Source organism: Aquarana catesbeiana, linkage group LG10, assembly GCF_042186555.1.
Source record: "Aquarana catesbeiana isolate 2022-GZ linkage group LG10, ASM4218655v1, whole genome shotgun sequence".
Lineage (NCBI taxonomy): Eukaryota > Metazoa > Chordata > Amphibia > Anura > Ranidae > Aquarana > Aquarana catesbeiana.
The window spans coordinates 74,099,154-74,117,143 of record NC_133333.1 but is presented as its reverse complement, the minus strand read 5'-3'; the positions used below and the strand labels follow the sequence as shown (position 1 = coordinate 74,117,143).

The 17,990-nt window shown below is 39.8% G+C and overlaps 1 protein-coding gene across 3 annotated transcripts in view; it reads left to right on the top strand.

Moving 5' to 3' along the window:
* LOC141110734 (suppressor of cytokine signaling 3-like) overlaps positions 1-17,218 on the top strand; it is a 413,958-nt gene extending 396,740 nt beyond the window's left edge. For all 3 annotated transcript variants that reach the window (XM_073602289.1, XM_073602288.1, XM_073602290.1), the window contains one exon: positions 12,146-17,218. In XM_073602289.1, the coding sequence (XP_073458390.1) occupies positions 12,243-12,878 (636 nt within the window). In that variant the 5' untranslated portion in view covers positions 12,146-12,242 and the 3' untranslated portion in view covers positions 12,879-17,218. The remainder of the gene's footprint in view (positions 1-12,145) is intronic.
* Positions 17,219-17,990: the final 772 nt, after the last annotated feature.

The window sequence follows — 17,990 nt, the reverse complement described above, 5'->3', positions numbered from 1 at the left end:
ATTCTGATAGTCACACACTATGTGGGATCATGTTACATTCCAGTTATATTTCTTATTACTTCGGATTCATATAGCCTTAGAATATATAAGTGAAATAAGGAAATTCTTGTTCAGTTATATATTATCAGGTAATAACAATAGATTTATTACTTTTTAGGACAAATATGTTCAATAATCCAGAAGTAATGGAAGCTTTTTTTTTTCTTTTCTTAAAACAAATATATTATTACCTAACTAGTTCCTAGAATTATGTTTTTGTTTATTCTAATCTGAAGCAATACAACCTCAATTTTATGAGTTAACATATCTAAACAGTTACGTATGAATAAAATATGTAATTGTTTACTTTAAAAGGGTTAAAATCCCAAAATAATTCAAACTATCTTCATCAATACCAAAGTTATTAACAGTACCTTTCTAACTGAATTATTTAGCCTAGGGCAAGACTAACCATATACAACCACCCTGGAATAAATAATTTCAACAAAAACTATATTCTGCACTCCAATTAATGAAACATCATTTTGATGTCTTTTGACATAGCACTTCTCTCCTGTAAGCGGAAGATCCGTGTACCCCCATTAGCCCTCCTCATTCTCCCAACCATATTATGTGGGAGTGTGACGAAGGCACTTATTCCCCTGAGAGAGATATTTATTCTCTTTCACGGGTAAATTGTGATTACTTGCAAAAAATAATTTATACAATGTATCATCTAATCTCGTATGTTTTTTGTTTACTCTTTACTCCAGAATTCACTGGTTTCTTTTCTATCTATTCATCTCTTCAGTCCACACAGGTTGATCTGCGCAGTCAGCTCTGCATAACAAAAAGTAAGTCAAAACTATTTGATCTATTGCCATGGCACCACTGAATATACTTTCCCTGAATGTTCAGGGAATAAATGTCCCTCAAAAAAGGACCAAAGCCTTCCGTACTTTCCATAACAAGAAGGCTCACATAGTATGCCTCCAAGAAACACACTTCACCAAAGATTCTACTCCAAAATATATTTCTCCTTTTTATCAACAAATTTACACGGCTTCTGCCTGTACCAAGCAAAGGGGAACTCTAATTGCATTTCACCGATCCTCACCATTCACCTTATCATCAGAAATTAAAGACCCAGAAGGTAGATACCTGATACTCATGGGTTATATAATGGATACAGCAATCACGGTGATTTCCTACTACGCTCCTAACAAACAACCTACACCATTCCTCTCACATATATTACAAGTGATTAATACACACAAAATAGGAACAGTGATAATGTGTGGGGATTCGAACCAGGTCCTCCTCCCATTTCTAGATAAATCACCTTTTACACCATCCAAAATAACCTCTAGATTACCTTTTTCTCAACTTCTTTCCAAATACAATCTGGTAGATTCATGGAGAGAAAGTAACCCAATGAAAAAGAAATTCACTTATTTCTCGCACCCTCATCAAACCTTCACCAGAATAGATCATATTTTTCTAACAATAGGAATGATACCAGAAATTATTGCATCAGATATAATTCCGATTCCGTGGTCTGACCATAATGCAGTATACACTACTATAGCCTCAGCCATACCAAAAGCGCATGACCCAACGTGGTACTTACCGGACATAATGCTCAAACACCCACTACATCAGATGGCCATTGAACAAGCTTTAAAGGAATACATATCAATTAATAATACAACAGACATCTCCCCAATAACACTGTGGGAAGCTCATAAGCCTGTCTTGCGTGGTACAATACAAAGACAAATGGCACTATTTAAACGGGAACGCAAAAATCTAGCAAAAAAACTAGAACTCAATTTTAATGCAGCCTACATATCATTTCAAGATAATCCATCTCAGAGTACAAAATCTCATCTGGAAAAATCTAGATTGGAATTCGATCTATTTCTCACTGAGTCAGTTGATAAATCCCTCAAACGCTCCAAACACAATTTCTACATGAATACAAACAAACCAGGTATATATTTGGCTCGGGCATTAAATTCAACTAACAAATCTTTCAAACCAATACGTTTGAAATTATCAAAAAATGTTTACACTTGTAATCCAGTTAAAATAGTCCATAAATTTCACTCACATCTCGCAACTTTATACAAGACAAACAATGAATTTAATCCTACAGAGGCTGAATCCTTCTTCTCAAAAATAACCTTACCTGAGTTATCTCAAAATCAAAAAAGCAGTTTGGATGAGCCTATAACTATAGATGAAGTTGCTAACGCCATAAAAGACCTAAAACTTAACAAAAGACCAGGCCCAGACGGCTACTCGGCTTTATACTATAAAACATTCTCAGAAATACTCTCTCCCATTCTCACTGAAACTTTTAACAAACTTCTAGATGGACATTCTTTTCGGCAAGAAACACGAATGGCAATTGTTTGTATGATCCCAAAACCCCTTTCTGATGATACTTCCTGTGTGAATTATCGGCCTATCTCTCTGTTAAACCTCGATATTAAATTATTAGCAAAAATAATAGCAAAACGCCTCAATAGCATTATAGGAAAATTAATACATAGAGATCAAGTAGGCTTCATGCCAAATAGACAGGCAGGCGATAATATACGCAGGGCAGTGTTATTGGCACATATTGCTAAAAAACGTAAAATCCCTTTGTTTTCTATCTCTCGATATTAAGAGGGCATTTGACACAGTATCCTGGCAATATATGCAATATTCATTACAAAAATGGGGTTTTGGACCCCACTTTTTAACATGGATCAAAGCATTATATAATAAACCCAAAGCCTATATAAAATATGCTGGATACAAATCTGAAGCCTTTAATATCGAAAGAGGTACCCGACAGGGTTGCCCATTATCTCCCTTATTATTTGCCCTTATACTCGAACCCATGGCCCAATACATCAGAACAAACCAAACTATAACTGGCATTGAAGTAGGAGGTATTACACACAAATTATATATATTTGCAGACGATATATTACTTTTTCTATCATCACCACAGGTCTCTGGTCCTAACTTAATACCAGCTCTTGATGGGTTTGCAGCCCTATCCGGCCTTATGATTAATCCTAAGAAATGCCTAGTGCTTAATATTTCACTCACAAACATGGAATTGATCCCGGCTAGGGCTGCACTCCCATTCACATGGGCAGAAAAATCAATCCCATATCTTGGAATTCATTTAACAGCATCTCATTCTGACTTATTCTCAACCAATTATCCTCCTGTATTAAGACAGATCACAAATCTAATAAAACAATGGTCGCAACTTCCTTTATCCTGGATAGGGAAGATTAATGCAATCAAAATGACTATTCTACCCAAATTGCTTTATCTATTCAGAGTCCTCCCTATTCCAATTCCTTCCTATTTTTTGAGAATAGTACAAAAAAGAGCAACTTCGTTTATATGGGGCTCTTCTAAACCACGTATACCTATACACACACTACATCTTCCCAAAAATAAAGGAGGCCTGGGATACCCTAATTTTACTAACTACTACAGAGCAGCACATTTGGCCAGTCTGTCCAAATACCATGCAAAACAGGAAATCCCACTATGGGTATTTATAGAGGCTTCAGAAAATGACCCTCTATTAATATCAAATTTATTATGGCTTGATCCTAAAGACCGCTTTAAAATTCATAATCCCATAACTAAACACTTCTTATCTCTCTGGGATAAACTAAAAACCAAATATCAGTTACAATCTCCACACAATCCTCTCCTTTCTTTTATCAGAAATCCGGCCTTTTATCCGGCATGGATCTACCCAAATTCTTTTAAAGCTTGGACAACATCAGGCATTCAGACACTAAATGACTTCATAGCATCTAAATCATTCCTTTCATTCCCATCGCTTAGAGAAAAATATGATCTACCAAACTCTGAGATATTTAGATATCTCCAAATCAAAAATTTCTATACACCATTCCTAAAGGGGGATACACCATTATCCCAATTATCCATTTTTGAATCAATCTGTACAAAAGATCCATTTGCTAAAGGTACAATTTCATCACTTTATAATCAATTATACGGAGTAGCAAATCTTAATAGACCCTCTTACGTTCAGAGGTGGGAGGAGGACCTGGGACGAACTTTAGAAGACACGGACTGGTCTAACATATGGCTCACATCTAAATCATCTTCACCCAACATCTTAGCACTGGAGACAAATTATAAAGTCCTAACTCGCTGGTACCTTGTACCCGCTAGAGTGGCAAAATATTCACCTAATACCTCAGCTCTTTGTTTTCGAGGATGCCCAGAAATAGGCACATATTTACACATATGGTGGACGTGCCCAGTAATCCAAACCTTCTGGAAGGAAGTCTTCGTGATTGCATCTAAAATATTTAAAAAAATAATACAACCAGATCCATATTTAACTTTACTTAATCTAAAACCGGAATGGTTAACACTCTCTCAATTCAAACTTATGATCCAACTAATAACGGCTGCAAAACAAACAGTGGCCAAGGCATGGAAATCTCCTACATTGGTACTAGCAGAAACAATTCACAGAATGAATAATACAATGTCCCATGCTAAGATGGTAGCCATCGATCAAAATCAAATTCCAAAATTTGAAAAACTTTGGCATCCTTGGATAAAGCAACAGTTCCTGTCAAACTTCAATGACTCTGTCCTGTTGCCATGGTAACAGATTAAATGACTTACAGAAACACCCATTCTAAGGCTTCAAAGAGAACTAAAAAGAATAATAAACTGACGAGCGGGACAACCTTGTGGACCATACCTCTACCTTTCAACCCTTTTTCTTCTTTCTCTTTCCTTTTCTCCACCTTACGATTAAAGCTCATTATCAGAATTTATTTGACCTATATACACTCTACTTGCAAACAATATGTATAGTAGGTATAAATCATTTAAATACCTACAAAAGTAACTAAGGAAATGATATATATCTTTAATTTAGGTTTACGTGAACCCAATGTTTAATATTTGAAATTTCATGATATTTACCTATATAAACCCTACTGTAAAACAATGAGCTTACTTTATAGATCCTTGTAAACTTACTTTATGTATCTTTATAACATTGTATACTCAATAAACTTCTTTTGACAAGGAAAGAGAGACTTCTTTTTCTCTGGGTCTCTGGGAACATTTGATCTGAGAAAAAAAGGAGGCGGGAATTCTCGGAACTCTGGTTTGTAACCTAGAGTTATTGTGGAGACCACCCATCTGTCCTGAAAATCCTCCTGCCAGACCCTTGATAACTGTAGCAGTCTTCCCACCACTCGAACGAGCGGGGGCACCCCTTCATAAAGGGGCTTTAGCATTCTGTCATGTGATTTCCTCCCCCAGGACTTCTTTTGTTCCTGGGGTTGACTCTGAGTTTCACCTCTTGAACCTGACAGTGGAGGCCGTCGTGATTGCCTGGAGGCTGATACCCCTGGCACTGGAGAAAGAGCCTGTTTAAATGAGGGACGTTTACTCCTTTTCTTAACTGGCAAAAGGGTACTTTTCCCACTTGAGATTTTTTGGATATAATTGTCCAAATCATCCCCAAACAGCCTTACACCACGGAGGGAGAAACCAGCCAGGAGCTTTTTGCATGGCGCTTCAGCTGACCAATTTTTCAACCATAAGATTCTACGCATATGCACCAACCCAAGCGTAAGGCCAGAGGTCTGAAGGATAGAATCTCTGATTGCGTCGACTGTAAAACACAAAGCCACTGGCAGCTCAGCTAACTCCTGGGCCTGCTGTTCAGGGAAAACCTTGAGCACCTGTTTCAAGTGATCTCTCAAGGATTGACATACCCCAATTGCCACCACTTCAGGTTGAGTTACTGAACCTGCCAAGGAAAAAATGTTTTTAACAGTAATTCCAATTTTTTATCGGTTGGATCCCCAAGCATTTGAGCGTTGTCAACAGGACAAGTCAAACTTTTATTTACAGAGGATAAAGCAGCGTCAATTGCTGGTATACCCCACATCTTTGTAAATTTTTCCTCCATAGGATAAAGTGTTGAAAACTTTTTAGGAGGGAAAAAATGTTTATCTGGGTGATCCCACTCAGAATAAATAAGCTTTTCCAGCAATGAATGAACAGGAAAAACATGCACAGCTTAAGGAGGCTTCAGTGAACCCAAAGAAGAAGTGGGTTTTTCAACTGACTCATGGAGCGGACCATTTCAGTAAGAGAATGCACCAGCAATTTCTCAGTCTGTGAAGCTGAAGAGGGTCCTTCCCCACTTTATTCCTCAGAAGAGGAGTCATCAGTCTCATCCCGGTCCTCTGAGAGGGATTCGTCTCCCCTTTCCCAGAGTTCCTCTGTTTGAGGGTCCTGGGTGGTAGACGGGGACCTAATGCGTTTTCTTCCACTTTGTGAAGATGCGATTAAGGCCACTAATCTTTCCTCTAATCCACTTCAGGCTGAAGAAGAAACCTCCTGAGTAATATATACGGGGCTGATATGCCAGAAGCAGTTGCAGCCCCTGACCCCAAGGGCTCACTCTGACCAGCCTCCCTAGGTCCTTCAGGGGGAGATGGCGTTGTAGAGGGGGGGTCCTCAAAGCCTGAGGGAGATCCCTTTGAGCCCCTATTTTTCGGGGTATTTGTACCTCCCCTTCTGCTAAGCACAAATGCAGAGGTACTACCAGAAATGCACCCACCACTGAGCAAAATAGTTCAGCAACTGTCGCTGCTATCAAGGCTTAGTCTGATGCTAAGTAAATGTTCCTGGGAATGCCCATCAACACTCACATGCCATCTATCTGCTCTGCGTCCCTCCTTTAGCTGTGTGCACTTTTATAGCTAAGCATGGCCCGCGTTTGTGGGCGTTTACCCACGCCGACGCTGTGCTGATGCTCAGCCCCCCCCTCCTCCGACCACCCCTTCCGCCCCCCCATCTTTTTTAAAAAAAAGACTGATTTCCCGCTCGAGCAGGGGCTCCGATCTGGCCGGATCGCACATGGAGGGGGTAGTGGGGCGCAGGAGAGAGGAGGGCAGGTGGATGGAGAGCCGCCGCAATGGCGGCGGCAGCAGGAGCCTCTAGCCTGGAAGAGAACCTGTGGGAGGACATTCCTAAACATAAAAAAAGCCCCTTCCCACATCCTACCTGGAGCTTGGGCTCGGAGGAAGCGTGCAGCTTGTGACACAGAGCAAGACTGACAAGCATGGAACGGGTATGTGCTCTTGACAGCCCCCCGGTGGCGACTTTAGGCATAGCAACATTTACCGTACTTAAAGGAGAAAACCCAAAAGAACTAGAAAAATTCCTTAGGAATCTCCCTTACCTTACCTTGTCTGTAGTAAACCAAACAGACCCAATCTTCACCACTCACAGGCCCCCTTTTTATTGGGGGATCCACAGCCCTGGGCCTGTAAAAAGCACCCCGCCAGGAATATGGCTGAAAAAAATACTGGATCCCAGGATCCAGCTCTCTAAAAAGAGAAGCGTTACAAGTAAAACCTTGTTTCTTCGGACACTAGGCCGGGTACCATTTAATTGGGCCTGGAAAAGACACTTTGAATGGATCCGGTTGCATGGCTTGCCCCAGCGAGGAATATTCCAGCGGAGCTCAGCACAGCACATCTTTACTCGTGACCAACACCTAAGGCAGTGGCAAAAAACTGAGGTACTCCCAGTAAGGAGAGGGGTTATATAGGGAGCTAAACTTCCTATCTAGGGTATGCCAGTGTCCGTCACCTAGAGGTGCCTATATAACCTATTCAGTAAATACTGTGGCTCTGTGTCCTGTGATGTACGAAAAAGAAATGAAAACAGCAATGCCAGCACCACAGTATCAGCCATTTTCTACAATCCTACATTTTTATTCCTATACCTCCGGGAATACGTATCTTTCAATACCTCTTTTTTAACCTGGTATATGACATTTTATCACTATAGGATGGGTGCAGTGTCACCGCTGTAGTGTTTTTTGGTTACTTCTCTGCTTCCACTGCCTCCGAGACTATTTGACACACTCCTTCTGGTCTGGGGCACTCTTACCCGCCGCTTCCTCCGGTCCACGTGTCACCCTTTTCGGTCACTGTGGGGCATCCCTATTCCAATCACTCTAGCTCCACAGCCCACCTCTTCTGCTTTTCCAGCTGTCTCTCTCGGTCTCCCACCGCCTCTCTCGGTCTCGCGTACATGGGTCTCAGTCCTAGTCTCAAAGCAGCCTGCTCCCACACCACGCTGTCCTCTCAGCTTCTCTCTGCACGCTCCTCTCCTCCCGAACAGTCAACATCAGAAAGAATGTTATTCTATACTAGACTACGCATTTTACGAGTTTATCTGCTTCCTCGGGACATTAATTTGAGCTGTATAGATGTCCAATATATAAGAAAGTTGAAACCGAGGATAAATATAAAAAGACACATTAATACCGTCCATATTCAGCTGAGAAGGAGGACAACCGAAAAAGTAAAGAAGAAAGAAAAAAAGGAAGAAAAGAGAAAGATAATAAAGCCCCCACCATGCAGAAAGTAACAGGACCAGAAACAATCTTTCTCCTTTCTCTCTCTAAAATCCTCTACTCCTGAGGTTACAAAAATTTTCTTACATCCTTCTCAGGCCTCAAGCTCCAAACTGAAATCAGGAAACAAACATTCATTGTAACAGCTGGTCTTTTCAAACCAGTCAAGTCTGCCCCCAAGCCCACTTTTCCACGTCTGTGCCTAGATTAATTTTCAGGTGCTACAAATAGGAGTTTCAGATTCTGCCTACTGCCCACTTTGTCATCAAATTTGCCCCTCCCTCTCCCTGTAAAGACGGGCATTTTTTTTTACTGCTTTTCATCAGTTTTTCACAAGGGGACCATTCCCCAGTCCCATGCAAGGAGTGGTTTTATTGTTTCATTTTTAAATTATCCACAGTTCCCACGCCATATGTAGGAGTTTGGCCCATTCTGAATTAGAACATTTTAACTTGTTGCTTTAGGTTAAAAAATGTTGCATAGAATCGGCCAGGTTGGTCCTTGCTTCCCTCCTTCCAAGCGATTCTCTGGCTTCAGTAGACATCTTGGATGCTTACCTATTTGTCGCCCTTTCCTTTGGCCTGTCTGCAGCCATTCAAGTTTTCACCAAGGTGTGTGTCCTGTTCTTAGCTCTTCTGCATTCCCAGTGGATACACATTTGGGTTAACTGGAAGATATGCTGTTAAAGGACTTATCCTCCCTATCCTTGTCAGCCAGTATTCAGCAGTTAATGCCAAATCTGCAGAGCTTTAGTTGGTTCCTCAATCTGAGGAAGTTGCTGCTGGAACCAACATGTCAATTAGAGAACCTGGGCCTGACAATGGATACGGCCTTATCCAGCATCTTCCTGACCAGGGACAAACTGCTGTTCCTCCACTCTTGTATGTGGTCCTTCAGTCATATAATTGATCCTCAGTTTGTAGCTACATGAGAGTCCTGGGCCTTTGGTAGCCTACTTTGAAGTAGTGTCCTATGCCCAGTTTCACTCCAGATGATTCCAACATGCTAGCAGTGCAGGCTTGAATGGAGGAGAAGATTCGGATGCCGCACACCGGATGTAGTCAAAAAATTTTCACTTTATTGAAAAAATGGGATCATCAAAATAACAAGACTGTCATGCAGAAAGTACAGATAAGCTGACGCGTTTCGCACTCAGGACTGAGACATGCTAGCAGTGTGGGATAAGCAGACTTGATTTTTGGACCACCCCATGAATCTGACCTACAAAGTCAGACTCTCCCTGGTGTGCTGGATTTAATGTATTTGGTCACCCCTATCCTCTTAAACGCTAAGAAATCAACTTCTTAGGCTACAATCGCACCTAAAAAAAAAGCCTATTTTGTGTTGTGCAAGAATAGGAAATTCCATCTTGGGAAACACTCCATGGGAAACATATTGATCTTTCTACAGTTTTGGTCTAGATCAGTCTTTCATTCCTTTTTTTAGGTTTTTGTACAGGGCATAACATACATCACTCCTCCTGAGCATCCCCAGGCTACTCCATGGGACCTTAACTTGGTTCTTTCTGCCCTTCAAACCTATTAAGGACATTTCCTTATCTAGCCTTACTCGCAAGGTAGCCTTTCTCGTTGCTGTCACCAAGTTCTCTGAATTAGTGGCTTATCCGTTAATGAGTCGTGCCTATTTTTATATAAGGTCGTCCTTCCTTCACCTCAACCAGAACATTGTCTTTCCTTCTATCCAGCTCCGAAACATACTAAGGAAATTTCTCCGCACTTTCTTGATTTGGGGGACTCTCTGCATCTCGCTCCACTTTTGCTAAATGGATGAGACAAGTCATCATTTGAGCCTATGGTTTAAAGGTCAGGTTTCCTCTTTTCCTATTAAGGCACACTCTATCAGATCTGTTTTTCATAGGCATTTTAGCATCAGGCATCTGTTTCTTAGATTTGCATGGCTGCCATGTGGTCATCTGTTCACACATTTGTTAGGTTCTACCTCTGAAGCCATTTTTGGGCCTAGTGTGCTACAAACTGCTCACTGAATCTGCATAAAAAATGTATGTACTTAGGTGTATATCCTAAAGAAAGCTTATAGTACAAATACAGCCTGTGATACTAAGCCTCAGTTAACATATATAAAATCAAAAAGTGCATACAAATATTGACTACAAATAGCATATAAAATCATAAATATATACGTGAACACAAAAGGTGCAAAGAATATTAAAAGTCCCCAAAATTATCCAGAAAGCAAAGAAGTCCTTTGAATCGCTGGCGGTTCACACTGCTCTCTGCGAACCGCTGTGGGTGTCAATACAAAGTTAATGACACCCCCAGATCGGTTCGAAGATCGCAATGCGAACTGTGAATTCTGACAAGAATCGGATCGCATGGATGTGAACACCCATGCGATTCAATTTTGGTGCAAACAAAAAAGGATCCTGCACGAGTTTGTTCCGAATGCGCTGCAGATTCAGCCATACAGTTTGTATGGCTGATTTTGCATCGCACAGACATCGCGTGTGATCTGCACAGCAATATGGTGCGAATCACGTGCAATGTCTGGCATCGCACCAGTGTGAACCTGCCCTTCTGCTTTCTCCATGGGTGCATTTGAATGGATTCACACACTGGCTTCTGTGCTAATGTGAAACTGTTGGAAGAATTTGTTGGGCATTCTCTTCTTTGCACTGGCACAGGACTTCTTTGCTTTCTAGATAATTTTAGGGATTTTTAATATTATTTGCACCTTTTGTGTTCACTTATATAATTATGATTTTATATGCTATTTGTGGTCAATATTTGTAATATAACACTGCACTTTTTGATATTTTATATGCTAACTGAAACTGTCAAGCTTTCTTGACGTGTTTGTTACCTGGGCCTGTTGGCAATTGATTCTAGTGTTGCCCTCCCCTCATTTGGTTTGGACTTCTTTTGGATGTCCCGTGGTTAAACACTAAATATGTCCTGTACCACTAAGAAGCTGGGAGTGGGGGGGGGGGGGTGTATAGGGAAACGTCTCTACAGCTTTCTCTTTTTGCCAGTGTCCAATCAGCCCATGGCTAAAGATTATGTTTCCTGTACTGTACTACAAGAACACTCTAGCTAAACTAAGGTATTTTTTCTGCAGTTCCAGACATCAGGGCTAAGTTATCAAAACAAACTAAACAAAGTGATACTGTTTCTTTAACTAACAACCATTCAAATGCTTTTTTGTTTTCCAAAAGTTTCAATAATTAAACCTAAACAATTGCTATGACAGAAATTCTATTTTCTTAACATTTTCCTTTCTCCAATTTTCTATTGTAAGGCTTTGTTTTTTATTTTTTTAAATAACAAACATGTCATACCTCCACTGTGCAGTTCGTTTTGCACAGAGTGGCTCCGATCCTCGACTTCTGGGTTCCCTCGGCGGTTCATAGGATGCATTAAGATGAAAAAACAGGAGGGTTTACAACCCCTTTAAGTTAGTTCTGTTGACTGCTAATGTTTACATATAGGACTTAAGGTGCAGGAACTGACGCTTAGTACTCATAGACCAAGTGTAGTGCTAATGACCATGTGGTGTACATCAAATATTAAGAAACAAAATCCACTGCCTTGAGACCTTAGAAGCAAAAATAGCAGTCAACTTAACATTAATCTGCAATTTTGCATAAACTATGTAAAGCATAGAAGACAAACTACTAATGAGCTATTGTTTAATAAAGTAATAATATTCTTATAATTTTCCTTGCAGGTGAATTAAGCACTAACTATAGTGCAGAAGTCAAACCTGGATCAGCCTGGGTCTTCCCTGTCTCAAAGTGCATCATTTCCGGTTTATTAGCTTGACGATGGTCACACTTCGTTGGAGTTCCTTCCATTGCTGCTTCTGCCCATCATTCATCCTTGCAGCCATGAGCTCACAGGATGCCCAGCTCTCCTACCATTACAAGTCTTTTTGTGGGGACTATGATAGAGTCGAAACAGCACTCGACAGGTTGGAGGCCAGTGGCTATTACTGGAGCACTCTTTCAGGTACTGATGCTAAAAAGCTCTTATCCAACCAGCCCGTTGGTTCCTTTCTCATCCGTGACTCTTCAGACCATCATCACCTATTTACTCTTAGTCTTCGTACAACTGCTGGAATTACCAACTTACGCATTAAACTGGAGGGCACTTCTTTCTACATAGAGACAGTGGCTGGAACAGAGAGCCCCCCAACCTTTCCATGTGTGGTAAAGCTGGTTGAACATTACATGAGATTGACAGCAGCAGGAGAGTCTGATTCTAATCTGTGCTACATTGAAGGGAAGGAACAGGCAGTCCCTCTAATGCTTAGGCAACCGTTAAATTGTAAAGTTGTGTCTCTTCAATATTTGTGTAAACAGACAGTGGTGGCGAACATGCCAGCAGGAGCATCTGGCTCTGATGGGGACTTGAAGGACCTTTCTGTTTCTAAGATGCTTCAAAATGCCTTTCAAAACTAGATAAGTTTTATTAAGCTGGGACACTTAAGTGCACTCAAATACCATCATGCCAGTCTTTTAAGAAAACATGTTCACAGCACCCTTGTTTCCATTTTTTTTTAAAATCAAATAATTTTTTTATTTTTATTATAATGCATACAAACAAATAAAATGTCAAATTAATCCATACAGTATCATGAAATAAGAAAACACAAACCAAACAAACCTTGCACCTCTTGGAATAACTTAGCAAAAAAATATATATATATTCTACACATCAGCTTGAGCTCCCCCAGTATCAATCATCGGGCTATGGCATCTTCCTTCAAGCAGTAACAAACTTTCTCTCCTTCTTTCCCTCCCCTCTTTTTACTATACGTTCTACTCCTTACCCTTCTACCTCGGCTCTTTTCTCCCATCTATCCCTACTACCTTTGCTCCTCTCTACTAGATTAACCATAATATAATTCATTACTAGGTTCTATCCAGCGTGACCATATTTTATCAAACCTTTGAGGTGTACCTCTATGCTCATATGTTAATTTTTCTCTTTTAAGTATATAATTAAGTTTCTCAACCCATTGTTTATGAGTTGGAGGATCAACGGATGTCCATTTTTGTAGAATAACTTTGCGTGCTAAGTAGAAGGATTTTATCCACATAGTATGCATCTCTAATGGTATTGCTCCATCAGGTATTATACCCAATAGTGCAAGTTTGGTCGTCCCTGTTATCTCAGTGGAACATAATGAGTTTAGGATTATAAATACTTTTTCCCAATAGCCATGAAGCTTTGGGCATCGCCATAGCATGTGGATGAGAGAGCCATTAAATAGAGAACATTGCGGGCATAACGGTGTTGTATATTTTCACCAAGCATAGAGTTTTTGTGGAGTATAATGAGCTCTATATATAATAAAAAGCTGAGATAGCCTTTGGGAGGACAAGAGAGATGTCCTAGGAAGTGTTTCCAGGGCACGTGTCCAGTCCTCCTAATCTAAATCCTTTATATCTCCTTGCCACCGACCCAGACTATTTTTATGTTTTACAGTATTATCCATTATTTGTTAATTAGAATTAAAGATCTCCTATTAATCCTCGTTTCCTAAAGGCAACCAAAGTTGCCTTTGTTAGTATTTTAGAGTGTTCATACTGTAATTGGACTTTTGAACTTTGAATTTGTAATGCATGACGTAGTTGAACATATTGATAAAAATGATTGTTTGTTAGCTGATAACGGTCTTTTAATATATTAAAAGGGAGTAAAACATCCCCTTCATATAACTGGTACAGAAATATAATACCCACCTTTTTCCAGTCTGAGAATTCCGGGAGTTTATTTAATTCATAAAGGCAATAGTTATTCCATATGGGCATCTGTTTCGTATAACCCATATGCTGAGTAATATTTCGTACTGCTTCCCATACTCTATGACTCGTATAGAAAGTAGGGAACCTTTTTTTATTATAAAAATGGTGAGCTACTATTAATTGAACTAAGTGGTATTTTTTAAATTGGGATGATATTATCTTTTGTGTAGGGTCCTCCATGTCCACTGCCTCCCAACCATGCCAATGTTGTAGTTGTGATGCAGTAAAATATAATGTTGCATTACCGTATATACTCGAGTATAAGCCGAGTTTTTCAGCACATTTTTTTGTGCTGAAAGTGCCCCCCTCAGCTTATACTCGAGTCACGTTCCATCTCCCTACCTGATCAGCCATGTAATGCTCAGACGGCAGCCGACCAGTGTTCAAAAGCCGTGCCTCCTCCTCGTCCTCGTCCGTGATAGGGGAACACTCAGTTTCCCAGCAGTGAGTCAGTGTTCCGCCTATCACGGACGTCCTCTCATTCTCATCCCATGGACGAGAACGAGAGGATGTCCATGATAGGCGGAACACTGACTGCTGGGAAACTGTTCCGCCTATCACTGAGGAGGAGGCCCGGCTTTTAAACACTGGATGGCCGCCGTCTGACTGCATGACACGGCTGATCAGGTAGAGAGATTGGCAATGCATACACTGAGGCATACACAGGAGGCATACACTGAGGCTTCAATGGACACAGAGGCTTACACTGGACACAGTGAGGCTTATACTCGAGTCAATAGGTTTTTCCAGTTTTTTGTGGTAGAAGTAGGTCCTCGGCTTATATTCGGATTGACTTATACTCGAGTATATACGGTAGGTATCGCAATTCCCACCTTAGCAATGGGTTGTTGTAATATTTGAAATTTAATTCTAGGTTTTCCTCGCTTCCACACAAAATCCATAAAAACCGAATCAATAGTCCTAAACAGTTGTAACGTCAACCATATGGGACAATTATGTAATACATACAACAACTGGGGCATCCATACCATCTTCACCAGATTTGCCCTTCCTACCATAGACAATGAAAATTGACTCCATGTTTTACTCAATTGTTTAAATTTAACAATAAGAGGGAGTATATTCCTATCTGTATATTCTATAACAGTGTTGGCAAACCTTGGCACCCCAGATGTTTTGGAACTACATTTCCCATGATGCTCATGCACTCTGCAGTGTAGTTGAGCATCATGGGAAATGCAGTTCCAAAACATCTGGGGTGCCAAGGTTCGCCATCACTGTTCTAGAACATTCGGTGTAATTACCATTACCAGGTATTTAAACGGTGTAACCAGAGCAATCTGATGAATCTGGCACGGATGTCCTGTAGGCTCAGGATCCACAAGCAGCATTACGGATTTGTCCCAGTTAATATTAAATCCTGAAAAGGATCCATACAAGTCTATCAAGGACATAACTGCTGACACGGATAACCCCATGTCCCCCAAAAACACTAAAGTATCATCCACATAGAGTGCCATCTTATCTTCACACATAGATCTGCGAAATCCCACAATATCCACAGATGAACGATAGCCTCTGCCAATGGTTCAATGGTCAGAGCAAAAAGAAGCTGGGATAGGGGACATCCCTGCCTCGTCCCTCTGGTCAAGAAAAAGGGGCCGATACACATTAATTCACCTGTACCCTTGTGCTTGGGGAGTCATACAAAAGTTGTATCCATTTAATAAATCTGGGGCCAAACCCATATCGTTTTAAACAATTCCACAAAAAGACCCACTCTATACCGTCAAATGCTTTAGCCGCATCAAGTGACATTATAACCCTGTTTCCCATATTATCTGTTGGAAGTTGTAAATTTAAAAATAGCTGTCTAATATTGTTTGCTGTAGATCTATTAGGAATAAAGCCTGATTGGTCACAGTAATTTCGTTTAGAGATGTATCTTGATAATCTAGTCGCCATTACATTTGCCAACAGCTTAATGTCTGACGTTAGCAAAGATATTGGATGATATGAGTCAAGATTACTTGGTTCCTTATCTGGTTTCAATAAAAAAATTATTACAGCTTCATTCATAGATGGGAGTAGTGAACCCAACCCCATGGCGTGATTAAAATTATCAAGCAATTCAGGTAACAACACATCCCCATATTTTTTATATATTTCTCCTGGGAGACCATCTGGTCCTGATGCTTTATTATTAGGTAAATTAACTGCTGCATTTCTCAACTCATCCAATGTTAATGGGCCCTCCAAAGCCTTCCTTTCATCCTTTGAGATATTTGATGATTCAAAAGTATCAAAGAATCTATTCAAGGACTCCGAGTAGGATACCCTACTCTTATATAGTGCCTGATAATATTCCCTAAATACCGCTAGTATCTCTGGGGTAGGATCAACCCTCTTATTTAAAGATGATTGTATTTCAGATATATATGATGCTGGTTGCTGAGCTTTTACAATACTTGCCTATAAATGTCCTGTCCCTCTTCAAAGTATGGTTGTTGAAGGAAAAATCTTATTTTCTGCCTTCTCCTTAGCCATTGCTGCATAATGCAGTATACTATGAAGCCATTCTTTTTTTGTATCTTCATTTGGATTAGTTATATATAGAAATTCGGCCATCATTATATTATCAGCTAGGGTTTTTTCCCATTGCCTAGATTTTTACCCTTGTTTCCATATTTGTTAACATTCTATATGATGTCTCAGGAAAGACAAAATAAAATTAAAGTGTTATTTAGGAACTCAATAGGGTTTTGGTCTTGTGTAAGGACAGTGCATTATTTCTATTAATGTAAAAGTTATAAACGTTATCGTAACCATAAACTATTATGTAATTGGGTTGACATAAGTGATTCTTGTTTGCTTATTTGTTTGTTTAAAGTGCAGTAGCAGCATACCACAGACCTAATGTAGGAACATGTTTGATTAACTAGCTGATGCTACTATCTCTTCTGTTACAAACACAGAACCTGAAATGTTCCCATGATATAATATTAAATACAACGTACCTTTACTCATTATCATTCCTGTCATTGCTTCTTTTTGAGCTATGCCTATTGAATTTGCCAGTGTGTTTTGCATCATTGTTGTGTTGAAATATCTTTTTCCTGGTTCCACTTCATCTTTCATACAAATGTGCTCACATTCTCATCAGTGTTGATCTCATTCATTGTTGACTCAATAAATGCAAGTGCCCATGTACTGAAGTAGCAAAGCTGTGCTTCAGTTAGTAAAATGTTATTCTGTTCAAATTCTGTCTTTGGTTTGCACCAAACATGTCTACTGTTGGTGACCAATCATCTGGTCTATAACAAGTGAATAATACCAGCTAAGAAAACGACAACACACATCCACATCCAAATGTAACTATCGAAGAGCAAAAAAGGGGAGAAAAACACCTAGGGGGAAGAATCTCCTATTTGTTCATATAGGACTTTAAGGGATGTGTATTGTCAGAAAGGCAACAAGTGAAATGATTGTATTAAAAAAAAAAAACTTTATTACAAAATGATAAAAGCATAAATCTGGTCAGATAATGACCGCATAGACTTTAACAGTGTCACACTGTACAGTAGGACAAAACACAGTTATTAAAAAGTTGATTATTGAGGATTTATGATGATCAGTTCCAATGTGTTTCGCAAACTTGATCTGCTTCCTCAGAAAACTCTAATATCCATCTAAAGAATTATCATTTCATAACAAAATAATTTGTATTTCACAGTTCCAATGTTAACATAGTTTGTACAACCGTGGCCAAAAGTTTTGAGAATGACACAAATATTAATTTTT